General features: G+C 41.1%; 1 protein-coding gene across 2 annotated transcripts in view; it reads left to right on the top strand.

Annotated features, from left to right (window-relative positions):
• Positions 1-13,843, top strand: part of LARP1B (La ribonucleoprotein 1B) — a 102,364-nt gene extending 88,521 nt beyond the window's left edge. For both annotated transcript variants that reach the window (XM_075860456.1, XM_075860457.1), the window contains 4 exons: positions 8,747-8,891; positions 9,379-9,488; positions 11,000-11,127; positions 11,471-13,843. In XM_075860456.1, coding sequence (XP_075716571.1) covers positions 8,747-8,891; positions 9,379-9,488; positions 11,000-11,127; positions 11,471-11,692 — 605 coding nt within the window. In that variant the 3' untranslated portion in view covers positions 11,693-13,843. The remainder of the gene's footprint in view (positions 1-8,746; positions 8,892-9,378; positions 9,489-10,999; positions 11,128-11,470) is intronic.
• The last annotated feature ends 549 nt before the right edge of the window (positions 13,844-14,392 follow it).

Below are 14,392 nucleotides of genomic sequence, written 5' to 3'. Positions count from 1 at the left end.
ACGTTGCTTTAACAGAACCGTGTTGCCATTCCGACAAAATTAGGACAGGTCCTACTCCTGTCCGTTTTTGACGGAAGAGCCTCAGCCATTTCATTCATTTGGTTATTTGAAACAACGGACTGCACACGGAAGCCATCCGTGTGCAGTCCGTGTTTCACGGATCTATCATTAGCGGCCGTACGACGGGCAACAGATGTGTGCATGAGGCCTAATACACGCAAAGATGTTTTACTACGAACGGCACGATTTTCCTATGGAAAAGATATCAACAACTTCCCTTTAGCTGCTTGATGTTAAAAATTCTCAGTTCATTTAAAGGGGTTGTCTTAGCATAAACAAATCTTCTCAGAAAGGAGTCGTGGCAGCGTTTAGCTGATTTTGCTAGGAGAAGATGCAGCCAGCTAGGCAAATGTAGAAAGGAAATGCAGTATCACATGGCAGTCATTCAGATGAATGGCTGTCCATGGTAATACATGGAGGATTTGAATCTGCCAGAATGGGTTCCTGAGTGGGGCTACCCTCTCTGACGTCAATATGCCCTAATAGGAGTGTACCCCACTAAAATGAAGACTATGGATATTAGGACTAGTTTCCAATAATACAGTTTTGAGAATGTCTGCTAAATTAGTCTGAAAGACGCAAAGATTTCCAGCTTAATTGCAAACATTTTTGTTGCATCTTTAATCAGCTTAACATCATAAATGTTTCGTATATTTACAGATCACAAGGACACATTATGACTTTTTTTCTCATTTTAGATAATTTAAAGAGGCTCTGTCACCAGATTTTGCAACCCCTATCTGCTATTGCAGCAGATAGGCGCTGCAATGTAGATAAGAGTAACGTTTTTATTTTTAAAAAACGAGCATTTTTGGCCAAGTTATGACCATTTTTGTATTTATGCAAATGAGGCTTGCAAAAGTCCAAGTGGGCGTGTTTAACGTAAAAGTCCAAGTGGTCGTGTATTATGTGCGTACATCGGGGCGTTTTTACTACTTTTACTAGCTGGGCGTTCTGACGAGAAGTATCATCCACTTCTCTTCAGAACGCCCAGCTTCTGGCAGTGCAGACACAGCCGTGTTCTCGAGAGATCACGCTGTGTCGTCACTCACAGGTCCTGCATCGTGTCGGCCACATCGGCACCAGAGGCTACAGTTGATTCTGCAGCAGCATCAGCGTTTGCAGGTAAGTAGCTACATCGACTTACCTGCAAACGCCGATGCTGCTGCAGAATCAACTGTAGCCTCTGGTGCCGATGTGTCCTCGCTCGTCTGACACGATGCAGGACCTGTGAGTGACGACACAGCGTGATCTCTCGAGAACACGGCTGTGTCTGCACTGCCAGAAGCTGGGCGTTCTGAAGAGAAGTGGATGATACTTCTCGTCAGAACGCCCAGCTAGTAAAAGTAGTAAAAACGCCCCGATGTACGCACATAATACACGACCACTTGGACTTTTACGTTAAACACGCCCACTTGGACTTTTGCAAGCCTCATTTGCATAAATACAAAAATGGTCATAACTTGGCCAAAAATGCTCGTTTTTTAAAAATAAAAACGTTACTGTAATCTACATTGCAGCGCCTATCTGCTGCAATAGCAGATAGGGGTTGCAAAATCTGGTGACAGAGCCTCTTTAAGGGACACCGCACCATGGGTATAGGCCCTTGCCCCAAGGAGGCTAAAAGTAGGTAGGAAAATTATTGGCTTCCCCCAGTCTGACCATACCTGTCCTACAGGCACTGGCTAAATCCGTTTAAGCCTAGTGTCCATAGGAGGAATACCTGATATGCTGGGGGGTTATCAGCATGATTACCAGCCTAGCCTGGTCAACCCCCCCCCCCCCCCCCCCTGCGAGTGCCGGGAAGCCAGACACTGCACTGAATTTCCATTTCTGCCGATCACCTAACCTAATTTTTCAGCATCCACAGACCAAGTAGCGGTAACTCCACTATATGAGCGAGATTACTGAAGAGTTGACCCTGCGCATAACCGAAGACTAAAGAGGGTCAGCATAAAAATTGCCCCTAAACCCCGTCTTTTATTTCACTATTTCTGATACATATAGGGGGTATTCCTCAGCGGGGGGAACCCCTATCTAAGGGTATACACTACCGTTCAAAAGTTTAGGGTCACTTAGAAATGTCCTTATTTTTGAAAGAAAAGCACAGTTTTTTTTCAATGAAGATTACATTAAATTAATCAGAAATACACTCTATACATTGTTAATGTGCTAAATGACTATTCTAGCTGCAAACGTCTGGTTTTTAATGCAATATTTACATAGGTGTATAGAGGCCCATTTCCAGCAACCATCACTCCAGTATTCTAATGGTACATTGTGTTTGCTAACTGTGTTAGAAGGCTAATGGATGATTAGAAAACACTTGAAAACCCTTGTGCAATTATGTTAGCACCGCTGTAAACAGTTTTGCTGTTTAAAGGAGCTGTAAAACTGACCTTCCTTTGAGCTACTTGGGAATCTGGAGCATTACATTTGTGGGTTCGATTAAACTCTCAAAATGGCTAGAAAAAGAGAGCTTTCATGTGAAATTCGACAGTCTATTCTTGTTCTTAGAAATGAAGGCTATTCCATGCGAGAAATTGCCAAGAAACTGAAGATTTCCTACAACGGTGTGTACTACTCCCTTCAGAGGACAGCACAAACAGGCTCTAACCAGAGTAGAAAGAGAAGTGGGAGGCCCCGCTGCACAACTGAGCAACAAGACAAGTACATTAGAGTCTCTAGTTTGAGAAATAGGCGCCTCACAGGTCCTCAACTGGCAGCTTCATTAAATAGTACCCGCAAAACGCCAGTGTCAACGTCTACAGTGAAGAGGCGACTCCGGGATGCTGGCCTTCAGGGCAGAGTGGCAAAGAAAAAGCCATATCTGAGACTGGCTAATAAAAGGAAAAGATTAATATGGGCAAAAGCACACAGACATTGGACAGAGGAAGATTGGAAAAAAGTGTTACGGACAGACGAATCGAAGTTTGAGGTGTTTGGATCACACAGAAGAACATTTGTGAGACACAGAACAACTGAAAAGATGCTGGAAGAGTGCCTGATGCCATCTGTCAAGCATGGTGGAGGTAATGTGATGGTCTGGGAGATTTGTACAAGGTAAAAGGGATTTTGAATAAGGAAGGCTATCACTCCATTTTGCAACGCCGTGCCATACCATACCATGTGGACAGCACTTGATTGGAGCCAATTTCATCCTACAACAGGACAATGACCCAAAGCACACCTCCAAATTATGCAAGAACTATATAGGGAAGAAGCAGGCAGCTGGTATTCTATCTGTAATGGAGTGGCCAGCGCAGTCACCAGATCTCAACCCCTTAGAGCTGTTGTGGGAGCAGCTTGACCGTATGGTACGTAAGAAGTGCCCATCAAGCCAATCCAACTTGTGGGAGGGGCTTCTGGAAGCATGGGGTGAAAGTTCTCCCGATTACCTCAGCAAATTAACAGCTAGAATGCCAAAGGTCTGCAATGCTGTAATTGCTGCAAATGGAGCATTCTTTGACGAAAGCAAAGTTTGAAGGAGAAAATTATTATTTCAAATAAAAATCATTATTTCTAACCTTGTCAATGTCTTGACTATATTTTCTAGTCATTTTGCAACTCATTTGATAAATATAAGTGTGCGTTTTCATGGAAAACACAAAATTGTCTGGGTGACCCCAAACTTTTGAACGGTAGTGTATATATTTAATGGGGTACCCTAGTCCCTTCTGTGGAAGATGGTGGAAGATGGCAAATATCGCTGCACCTTTTTAGACCTCTGCTGCTCATGGAGACAAAATTTTATTTTTTTCTAAATTACAAGGGCCCCCCACTGCTTTTACACTTGCTTCTCACTTGTGAGCGCCCTCGCTGCAGGCCGGGGTATACTAATCCAGGTTGCGCCTTACGCCATTAAACACCAGTAGGAAGTCTCTTTTGGAGGTGGGCTCGGAGCGAGGGAGAGTTTTTTTTCTCTCCTTAATACCTGCTTCTGTACGGGTGCATTCCACCTGTCTCCTGCATCGTTCCACTCTGGGTACTGGTGCGATTTTTAACGCTTCAATCTTTCCTTAGCTGCTGCTGCTTCTTGCATTGTTTTTTTTCATCTCCAGTCTCCTTCCAGCAGACACAGCACCAAGGGTCTAGTAGGCCAACCTTAGGACTATCTATGTTTTGGGTTTTTTACTGGGGTTGGGTACTTTTTTTTTTTTTCTTTTTTTATTAGGTGCAGCTTCCCCAGGAATACCTTCCCTCTGACACTGTTGGTTGTCTATTAGTGGTCTGTTTTTTCCTCTCCCTTGTGACATGCCTATGACAGCTGGCACAGGAGGCCATAGTTTCCCACTATAATTATGGCTGATGTAATAAAAAGTTTACGTGCAGCCAGCCTACCCCATTCTGCCTACATTATCTGCAGCCCAGGATACTATCCCATACCAGGATGTGACCCTCTCTGAATGGGCCACTTTGTTCAGGCCTTGGGTGACGTTACCAGGCTCTTCCAAACCATGGTTAAGTCTTTAGAATGCTTGCCTTACCCAGATACGGGCTGAACTCAATGCCCCTCCTTCCTCTCCCATTGATACTACACTATCTACCTCTCACGGTAGATCCCATAAAAGGCACAGAAGTACCAGGGACAGGTTATGCTCCTCTTCAGGTTTCCTTTACAGGTCTCCTGTTAAAATCATAAATGGTGACATTACTCCCAACCAGGATGTGTTTGCCTTCCTCTAATTCGGATTCAGAATCTGAGCAAGACTCACAAGTAATAGCTAACATGCAGGAACTGATACATGCTGTCAGGGACACCTTTCATGTAAAGGTTGATCTCATCACCCCTTCTCATGAAAAGGCACTCAAACAGTGCCAAGGCCTGTGATTTCCACATCATAGAGCGTTTGAGGAGATATTATGCAAGGAATGGTAGCATCCTGACAAGCATCTGGCTGTTTCAAAATGCATTCATTCTATATTTTATTTTATGGAGGTCTTGATCTCTATTGGTCTGTTTCTCCTTCTGTGGATCTCCCTATCTAATGGCTGTGTAAGAGCACCACCATTCCACTGTCAGATGTGGCATCACTCAGTGACTATCTTGACAAGAAGTTGGACTACCAGAACAATTTTGCATTCATGGCTGCAGTTTCTGCCCTGCACCCAGCCTTTGCATCCGTCTGGGTATGTAAGGCTTGCTTGGTTTGAAGTAAACCACAGCGCTTTGGTATCTTGGATGGTGTGCCGCAGCAAGATATAGCTGACCTCGCATCTCCGGTTATCTAAGCTTCAAACTTCCTGTTTGAGGCTTTCACCCAATCGGCCCCCTCCTGCATTGGCTAATTTGTTTGCCACCTGTCATTCTATTTTGCCAGAAATATTGGGCGGCTGACCAGGCTTCCAAAAAAGCCCTCGTTGGACTTCCTTTTGTTGGTGGCAGACTTGGAAAATGTCTGGACAAGATTTTTTTCTGAGGCTACTGGCGGTAAACTTCTCTGCTACCTCAGAACAGCCCATGTTGCCTGCAGTCTTTTCTCCGTTCTCAGAGGTTTCTTAACTCCTCCACTCTTCAGAGACCAGACAAGAGGATTGGCCGTCCCACCGAGCCCAGACATCGTTCTTTAAAGCCCAGACCTGCTTGGCAACAGTGCCCTAAGGCCAGGAAGTCCTCCTCCTTCTAAGAGCTCTTCAGCCTGTAGGAGTGTCTCTTTATTCATGCCGAATGTTCGAGTGGGAGGACGACTTCTTTACTTTCAGAAAACATGGCCCGTCTGGGTTTAAAAGTTGGTGTCAATAGGCTACAAGATAGAGTTCTTGCTGTTGACTCCTCATTGTGTACTGGATTGTGCTTCAGCCTTTTTTTAAGCAATTTGCTCACAGAAGGTCATCATGCCAGTTCCTCAGGTGGAAAGTTTTCCGGGGTTCTACTCGATCTCTTCGCAGTACCAAAAAAGACTGGTTAGTCCGGTCTAATCCTGGATCTAAAGAACTTGAACCGCTTTGTTTGCATTCGGAAGTTTAGCATGGAATCTGTGCGGCCTGCTCTCCTTACTCGAAATCTGTTACTTCACCCAAGTTCACATCAGATGCATTTAACGGCGTGGCTGTTAAAGTCGAGGTTCTGAGGGCCTGGGGTCTTTTCTGAGCCAGTCAGTTGAAACCTCAGTCAAGCTGTATTATTGTACTTTCAATTCTTATTTCTCTTGGTGTGAACAGCGTAGTTTCCATCCGGTGGTATGTCCACAAATAGGACCCTGTCCTTCCAACAGCTAGACCTTTGATGTGGGACTTGGATTGTCCTTCCCTTTAAAGCGTACCTAACTTTTTAGGTGACTTTTCAGAATAAGCTGTCATGTGTTCACATTAGGAATAACACTTTCTGGCTATTATATTACTTGTATATGGTATTCTTTAAGGTTTTTTTCCCCCCTCTGAAGGCTCCCTTTTTCTCAGTTGTCTCTGAGCTAGTGGGTGGAGCCTTTGGAGAATCCTGCTCTTTTATCACTATCACATATATAGAAGCTGCTACTGCAGCAGCATGGAGGACATTTATACAGCAGTAATGAGTAGTTTAGCTGAGAGTCCAGCATTGGGGCGAGAGAAAACACTTAATAGGAAGCTGCAGCATGTCTGTGTCTTTGTCACTTTTCTTCTGCTCGCCCTCCCCTCTCCCTAGACTTGCATGGGCAGTGTGTCTGTATCTCTTCTCTGCTCCCCGCCCCTTTCTCCATAGACTTCTATTGGCAGGCAGTGAAGAGGCTCACCCCCACTTCCTGTAGTCCGACTTTGCTTAACTACAGGGGGTGAACAGCAGATTTAAGGAAGGAGACACCTAGTGGCAGTAACTTCACACAACATTTGCACGGATGAAACCATCTAATGTTGTTAGTAAATAAATTACAAAGTTGATATTTATCACGTATACTATTAAATTATCATAAGTTGTTTGAAAAGTTATTGTCCATTTAATGATACTTTTTCAGCAGGCCTTCGTCCTTCGGTCTCAAGTAAAGACTTTCTTGCAAAAAGGTGGCTCTATCCCACTGAGCCTTGGGATATCAACTTGGTTCTGGGGGCTCTTCGGGTTGTCTCCTTTTAAAGTGTAGCTAATCGTTTGGCAAACTTCTGACATGTCATAGTGACATGTCAGAAGTTTGGATTGGTGAAAAATGAAAAATGTAGCTGGTCATTACAGTGATTTACGGGGAGTATATATACTAGTGTATATATACTAGTCCTTCTCAATGAATTAGAATATCATCAAAAAGTTAATTTATTTCAGTAATTCAATTCAAAAAGTGAAACTCATATTCTATAGATTCATTACACACAGAGGGATCTATTTCCAGCATTTTTTTCTTTTAATGTTGATGATTATGGCGAACAGTTAATGAAAACCCAAAATGTAGTATTTCAGAAAATCTGAATATTATATAAACCCAATTTAAAAAATTATTTTTAATACCGAAATGTTGGCCTACTAAAAAGTATGTACAGTATATGCACTCAGTACTTGGTCGGGGCTCCTTTTGCATGAATTACTGCGTTAATGTGGTGTGGCATGGAGGCGATCAGCCTGTAGCACTGCTGAGGTGTTATGGAAGCCCAGGTTGCTTTTATAGCGGCCTTCAGCTCGTATGCATTGTTGGGTCTGTTGTCTCATCTCCCTTTTGACAATACCCCATAGATTCTCTATGGGGTTTAGGTCAGGCAAGTTTGCTGGCCAATCAGGCGCAGTGATACTGGGGTTATTAAACCAGGTATTGGTACTCTTGACAGTGTGGGTAGGTGCCAAGTTTTGCTGGAAAATGAAATCAGCATCTCCAAAAAGCTTGTCAGCAGAGGGAAGCATGAAGTGTTCGAAAATTTCCTGCTAGACACTGCGCTGACTCTGGATTTGATATAACACAGTGGACCAACACCAGCAGATGACATGGCTCCCCAAACCATCATTGACTGTGGAAACTTCACACTGGATCACAAGACACTTGGATTAATGCCTCTCCACTCTTCCTCCAGACTCTGGGACCGAGATTTCCAAATGAAATGCAAAATTTACTTTCATCTGAAAACAGGACTTTGGACCACTGAGCAACAGACCAGTCCTTTTAAATGCTTAGGAAACCTTTTCAGGTGTTTTGTGTTGATTAGCTGATTAGAGTGTCACACCATGAGTCTACGATCTTCAACTTTTACCCAATATTCAAATTTTCGGAGACTAAATTTTGGGTATTCATTAACTGTTAGCTATATTCATTAACTTTAAAAGAAAAAAATGCTGGAAATAGATCACTCAGTGTGTAATGAATCTATAGAATATATGAGTTTTACTTTTTGAATTGAATTACTGAAATAAATTAACTTTTTGATATTCTAATTCATTGAGAAGGATCAGTGTGTGTATGTATGTATGTATGTATGTATGTATGTATAGATAGATAGATATAGAAAGTCCACCGTCCAGCAGCACCAGTCAAGATATGGGTGGGTGCGCGCCCAGGTGCTCGATCACAGCTCCAAATCTCCTATAGTCGTCCAAGAATAGGCAGCACTCCAAGTCACAGTGAAAAAAATTGCCTATTTATTAGCACATTTTTTTTCAATGTGACTTGGAGTGCTGCCTATTCTTGGACTATATATATATATATATATATATATATATATATGTATGTATATGTGTTTATATTTAATATATTTGACCCTTCTTTTTTTTTTTTTTTTTTTTTTTTTTTTTTAATAGAGCGAAAAAGACTTGGGATTGGTCAGTCCCCTGAGATGAATACTCTATTTCGTTTCTGGTCCTTCTTTCTCCGAGATCACTTCAACAAAAAAATGTACGAGGAATTTAAACAGCTTGCTGTGAACGAAGGCAGAGAGGGCTACAGGTGAGCAGTGTAATATTTCATAAACTCCATGCGTATTAGAGAAACCGCACCCTCGACACTACCGTTACTGTAAAACCTTGTGTTTACAAAGATGCATTACATCATGGTACATGTATAATTGAGTAGTTTCAGCTAGAGGTAATATAGAATAGAACATTGCTTAAATGAACTTTGTGCCCCTAAGGCCATGTTCAGACAGATTGTATTTGTTGTTGATCTTTGGTGTGGATTCCTGCACGAAATCCCACAAAATGCAAGAACAATAGGTTTTACAAAACCAGTAGAAAAAATGCCTACTGTGGAGGGCTCTTAATCTTACATTTCTGAACTGCTGACTAGTTGTTGAGGAGCAAGCATTATCTTATACGATGATTCCATCCTATTATTTGTGTAGGTTTTTTTTGTTTTTGTTTTTTAAATTTAATAAAAACTGAGGAGGTTTTTTTCAGCACTTGACATAAACGTAATAATATTCTCTTGCATATAGATATGGGCTGGAGTGCCTGTTCAGATTTTACAGCTATGGACTGGAAAATAAATTCAGACCAGATATATTCAAAGATTTTCAAGAAGAGACTTTAAAAGATTATGAAATGGGTAATTATCTAAAATATTTAATTGATCCAACTGTACACTATATTCTAAGTGTCATAGCCTTTTATTATTAGTACATTTATAATACAGATTACAGGGCATATGCATGATTGTGAATATACAGTATATGTCTAAAAGTATGTTTACACCTTAACATCACACCTATATATTGTTGGACGTCCCATTCCAAAAACATGGAGTTGCAACCCCCTTTTGTGGGTTTAACCTACTCCACTCATTGGTAAGTCTTTCCACAAGATTTTCTTAGGTCTGTGGGAATTTGTGCCTAATGAACCAAGAGGGTATTTGTGAGGTCAGGCACTGATGTTGCAACGAGAATGTCTGTCTGGCTTGCAATAGACATTCCAGTTCATCCCAAAGGTGTTCGTTAAGGTTGAGATCAGGGCTCTCTGCAAGCCATTCGAGTTCCTCCACAACAAATTCATCAAACCATGTCTTTATGGACCTGGGGTACAGTCATGCTGGAACAGGAACTAACAAACGGTTTCCACAAAGTTAGAAGCTTACTAAAATGTTATTGTATGCTGTAGCATTAACATTACCTTTCGCTGCAAAAAAGGGGCCTAGTCCAAACGATAAAAAAAAAAGCCTCATACTACTTTACCCCCATCAAATTTTACATATGTATCGCGGTAAGTAGCGTTCTCCTGGCATCTGCCAAATCCAGTTTCATCCATCAGACTGGCAGATCATGAAACTTGATTCATCTTTTCAAAGAACACATTTCCTCTGCTCCAGAGTCCTGTGATGACGTGCTTTACAACACTCCAGCCGAAGCGTGGCATTGCGCATGGTAATCTTTGGTTTGTATGCAGCTGTTCGACCTTAATTCCATGAAGCCCCCTTCCTGAGGCAGTTTGGTACCCTGTAGTGAGTGATAAAACCGTAGATAGCGATTTTAACACATTACTCACTTTAGCACTTGGCGACCCCGCTCTGTGAGTTTGCGTGTTCTACCACTTCATGGCTGAATGGTTGCTCCTAAATGCTTCCACTTGACAATAATAACACTTAGTTGACCAGGGCACTTTTAATTTCGACCCATACTACTACTACTACCACCGATGTTTGTCTATGGAGCTTAATTTTATCTACATGTTTGCAATGGGTGTGGCTGAAACATCTGAAATCCATAATTAGAAAAGGTGTCCACATACTTTTGGCCATATAGTGTATGAACAGAACCATTGGGAGCCTTAACAAAGCATGAAGGCATACAAAACGTCCATTGCTTTTTCTCTTCTGAGTTCTAACCTGCTGTGCTTAAACTGGAATAAAATAAAGTTAGTCTGGGTGACCAACTCCATGACCCCTTCTTGTCTTTTGGATATATTTGATAGACATTTTTGTCGCACAGTAACACCCCTAGATTAGATGAAATGCCCCATGTGACGTCCTGGTCTAGCCTGTAGAGCAGTGCCGATCATATTACGAATATACTTCAACCGCAGCAACATTTTGTTTTTACATTAGTTTTATTTCCTTTTAAATAGGTCAACTGTATGGATTAGAGAAATTTTGGGCTTTCCTCAAATATGCTCAAACCCAAAATTTGTCTGTAAACCCTACATTAGAGAACCACCTGAGCAAGTTCAAGAGACTGGAAGACTTCAGAGTTGATGTAAGTGATTGAAAACTAAGCCAATGAACAGTGATAATGGAGCATCGGCCTCTTTATACAAACAAGTTGAGTGTATTTATCAAATGTTCAGCTCATATACTTGATATTATGTAAATGTATTTAAAAAGTTTAAAGGGGTTGTCCAGGATTAATTCTGCTCAATCATATACACTGCCACAATGTTCTGTAACGTATGCCTACTGTAATATCATTAACACCCTACTGTAATATTGTTTTGTTACTCTACGTTACAGATCTATCTATAAGAAAGCAAGAGCTCTTTGATAGAAAGCTAGAAAAGCATATATGTATTTTCATATGGGTATTTCTCTATCTTTTACAGCCACCAATAGCTGAAGAATCTGGTCGACACAGACCTCTATCAAATTCTGCAAATGAAGAGACTGGCCGTCGTAGGCACCGTTCAGGGTCTTCAAAAACAGGGGCTGTCTCAAAACACTCGGCTGCTATACATTGTCGTGGTCCCACAGATTTCCACCATAAAGTAAACGCTCATAAGGCCTTCTACTTTGAGCGGAGAAATGGACCCTCTAATCCAAACTAAGGGTATGTTCACACGTGCACGTCCGTTACGGCTGAAATTACAGAGCTGTTTCCAGGCGAAAACCGCTCCTGAATTTCAGACGTAATGGCATCTGCAGGCGTTTTTCGTAGTGTCCATTACGGATGTAATTGGAGCTGTTTTTCTATAGAGTCAATGGAAAACGGCTCCAATTACGTCCCAAGAAGTGACATGCACTTCTTTGACGCGGGCATCTTTTTTACGCGCCATCTTTTGACAGCGGCGCGTAAAAAAAATGACGGTCTGCACAGTACATCGTAAAACCCATTCAAATGAATGGGCAGATATTTGCCGACGCTTACAAGCAGTATTTTCGGCCGTAATTCCAGGCGTAAAACGCCTGAATTACGTCCGTAAATATTGCGTGTGAACATACCCTAATAGATAATGCCGCAGTATTTTAGCTAGAGATGCTTCAGAGTTGTGTGGAAGTTGTGTGATCAGCATGACCAGGACAAGCAATGAAGTTTTAAGTGTTGTGTATTGATTGGTTTGCAAGGTAAGAAAGTATTTTTATACATGAGATGGCTCAAATGGTTTTCAGACTTTGCATTCTTTGTACGTATTCAGGTATCAGAATGCCTTATGTTTCTAACAAGTGCTTAGAAGCATTTTTTAAAGAAGCCATATTAGGCTGTCCTTGCCTGATAATGGCATATTTCTGTAAAGAAAAATAGAATTCCAAGGAATATAAACATTTAATGCATTATAGTATTCCGTCCATTGCCATCATTTTTCCTTTTGTTTTTTTTTGACATCCTAAAATTGACAATTGCAGACACATCAGGTGCTATGGGCTTTTCATTGTTCTTTCCCATAACTGAATTTCTACAGACATAATTATTACAGCAATACATTGGAAATATAATGCAGTTTTCATAATATATTATTTAAAGAAGACCGGTCGGCTCTCCTGACATGACAACAATGCTGGGAAATCTATTATTGAAACTGCATTGTGCCATTCCCCTGTTATTACTCATGGAAATGTATGAATAAATTAACAGCAACGTGTTTCCAGTCTTGGTCAATATGGTGTGTCCCTGTACGGTCAGTACTGATTGGACAGTGTCACCTTGTGCAGGGTCATGCCCATGTGACCAGGGGAATGGTAGCACCCAGTTGTTAATTTATTCATACATTTCCAGGAGGAATAACAGGAACAGCCCAACACAGACTTATAAGAAAAGATGCTCCAGCATTATTTCATGGGGTATAAAGGTATCTACTAAAACAGACTTGTCAGGAGTGCGAACAGGTCCTCTTTAATGTAAAATTATTATATTGATCAATGTTCTTCTAAATTGTGTAAGTCATTTTAAAACATTCAATGGTATGGTCATCAGAACTAAGGGCAATCATGTATTCTGACTATATTTTTAAGCTAATTCTGTTTCATGTGCAGTATATTGCTTGATATTCTTTTAGGTAATAAAAATGGTGTAACTGTAGGGCATATTTTTCATGGGCAGGCTTAACATATGGTTCTTTTGGATTGGATTGTTTTTTTTCTTTTTAACTCATTTTAAAATCAAATATTGAATTTTTTTTTAAGGGCCTCCCTTGAAAAACTTTTTGTTTTTAACTAAACAAAATTATGTGCGGATTCACTTTTTTTTTAAAATATATATATTTTAATAACATTCGGAACTGATACAGATCTCCAAATTACCTGCGTATAAATAAAGTGCAGTAAACTAAGCTTCCACTAGTGGTAGCTGCAAGCAGCCAGAATTTTAGCATTAAAGGCTATGCACATCCTATATTTATTTTTATTTTTTATTTTTTCCTGTGTGTGATTTGGTGCAGCTTTCAAAACCCTTTTTATTAAAAAATATTTTAACTTTTTGAGATACAGCTGCTTTGTATCCGGTTTACAGAGCAGCTGTATCGTGCGCTAAGACCTGAATCCGTCAGGTCCACGGGACTGACCGGTTCAGTGTCAGGGTCCTGTTATGAACTTGATGTGATCAGTAACAGCTCGATCCTGCGTGTCCGAGACACGCAGGACCCACTGACCTGACGGATACTGGTTTCAGCGCTAGATACAGCTGCTCTGTATACAGAATACAAAGCAGCTGTATGTCAAAAAGTCGAAATTATTTTTAAAGACACTCTGTCACCACATTATAAGTGCCCTATCTCCTACATAAGGAGATCGGCGCTGTAATGTAGGTGACAGCAGTGCTTTTTATTTAGAAAAACAATCTATTTTTACCACTTTATGAGCGATTTTTAGCTTTATGCTAATTAGTTTCTTAATGCCCAAGTGGGCGTGTTTTTACTTTAGACCAAGAGGGCGTTGTACAGAGGAGTGTATGACGCTGACCAATCAGCGTCATGCACTCCTCTCCATTCATATACACTGCACTAGCGATATAGCTAAATCGCTATGTGCAGCTACATACACACACTAGAACATTACTGCAGTGTCCTGACAATGAATATACATTACCTCCAGCCAAGACGTGATGTGTATTCAGAATCCTGACACGTCTGAATCTTTTCTGTGAGATTTCCAGCAAGGCAAACGTAATCTCGCGAGATTACAATGTAAACTGTCATTTAAAACGAGATTACGTTTGCCTTGCTGGAAATCTCACAGAAAAGATGGAGGTAATGTATATTCATTGTCAGGACACTGCAGTAACGTTCTAGTGTGTTTATGTAGCTGCACATAGC

The sequence above is a fragment of the Rhinoderma darwinii genome, chromosome 1, assembly GCF_050947455.1.
Source record: "Rhinoderma darwinii isolate aRhiDar2 chromosome 1, aRhiDar2.hap1, whole genome shotgun sequence".
NCBI lineage: Eukaryota > Metazoa > Chordata > Amphibia > Anura > Rhinodermatidae > Rhinoderma > Rhinoderma darwinii.
The sequence above is the reverse complement of the archived record's forward strand: the minus strand, read 5'-3'. Positions and strand labels throughout refer to the sequence as shown.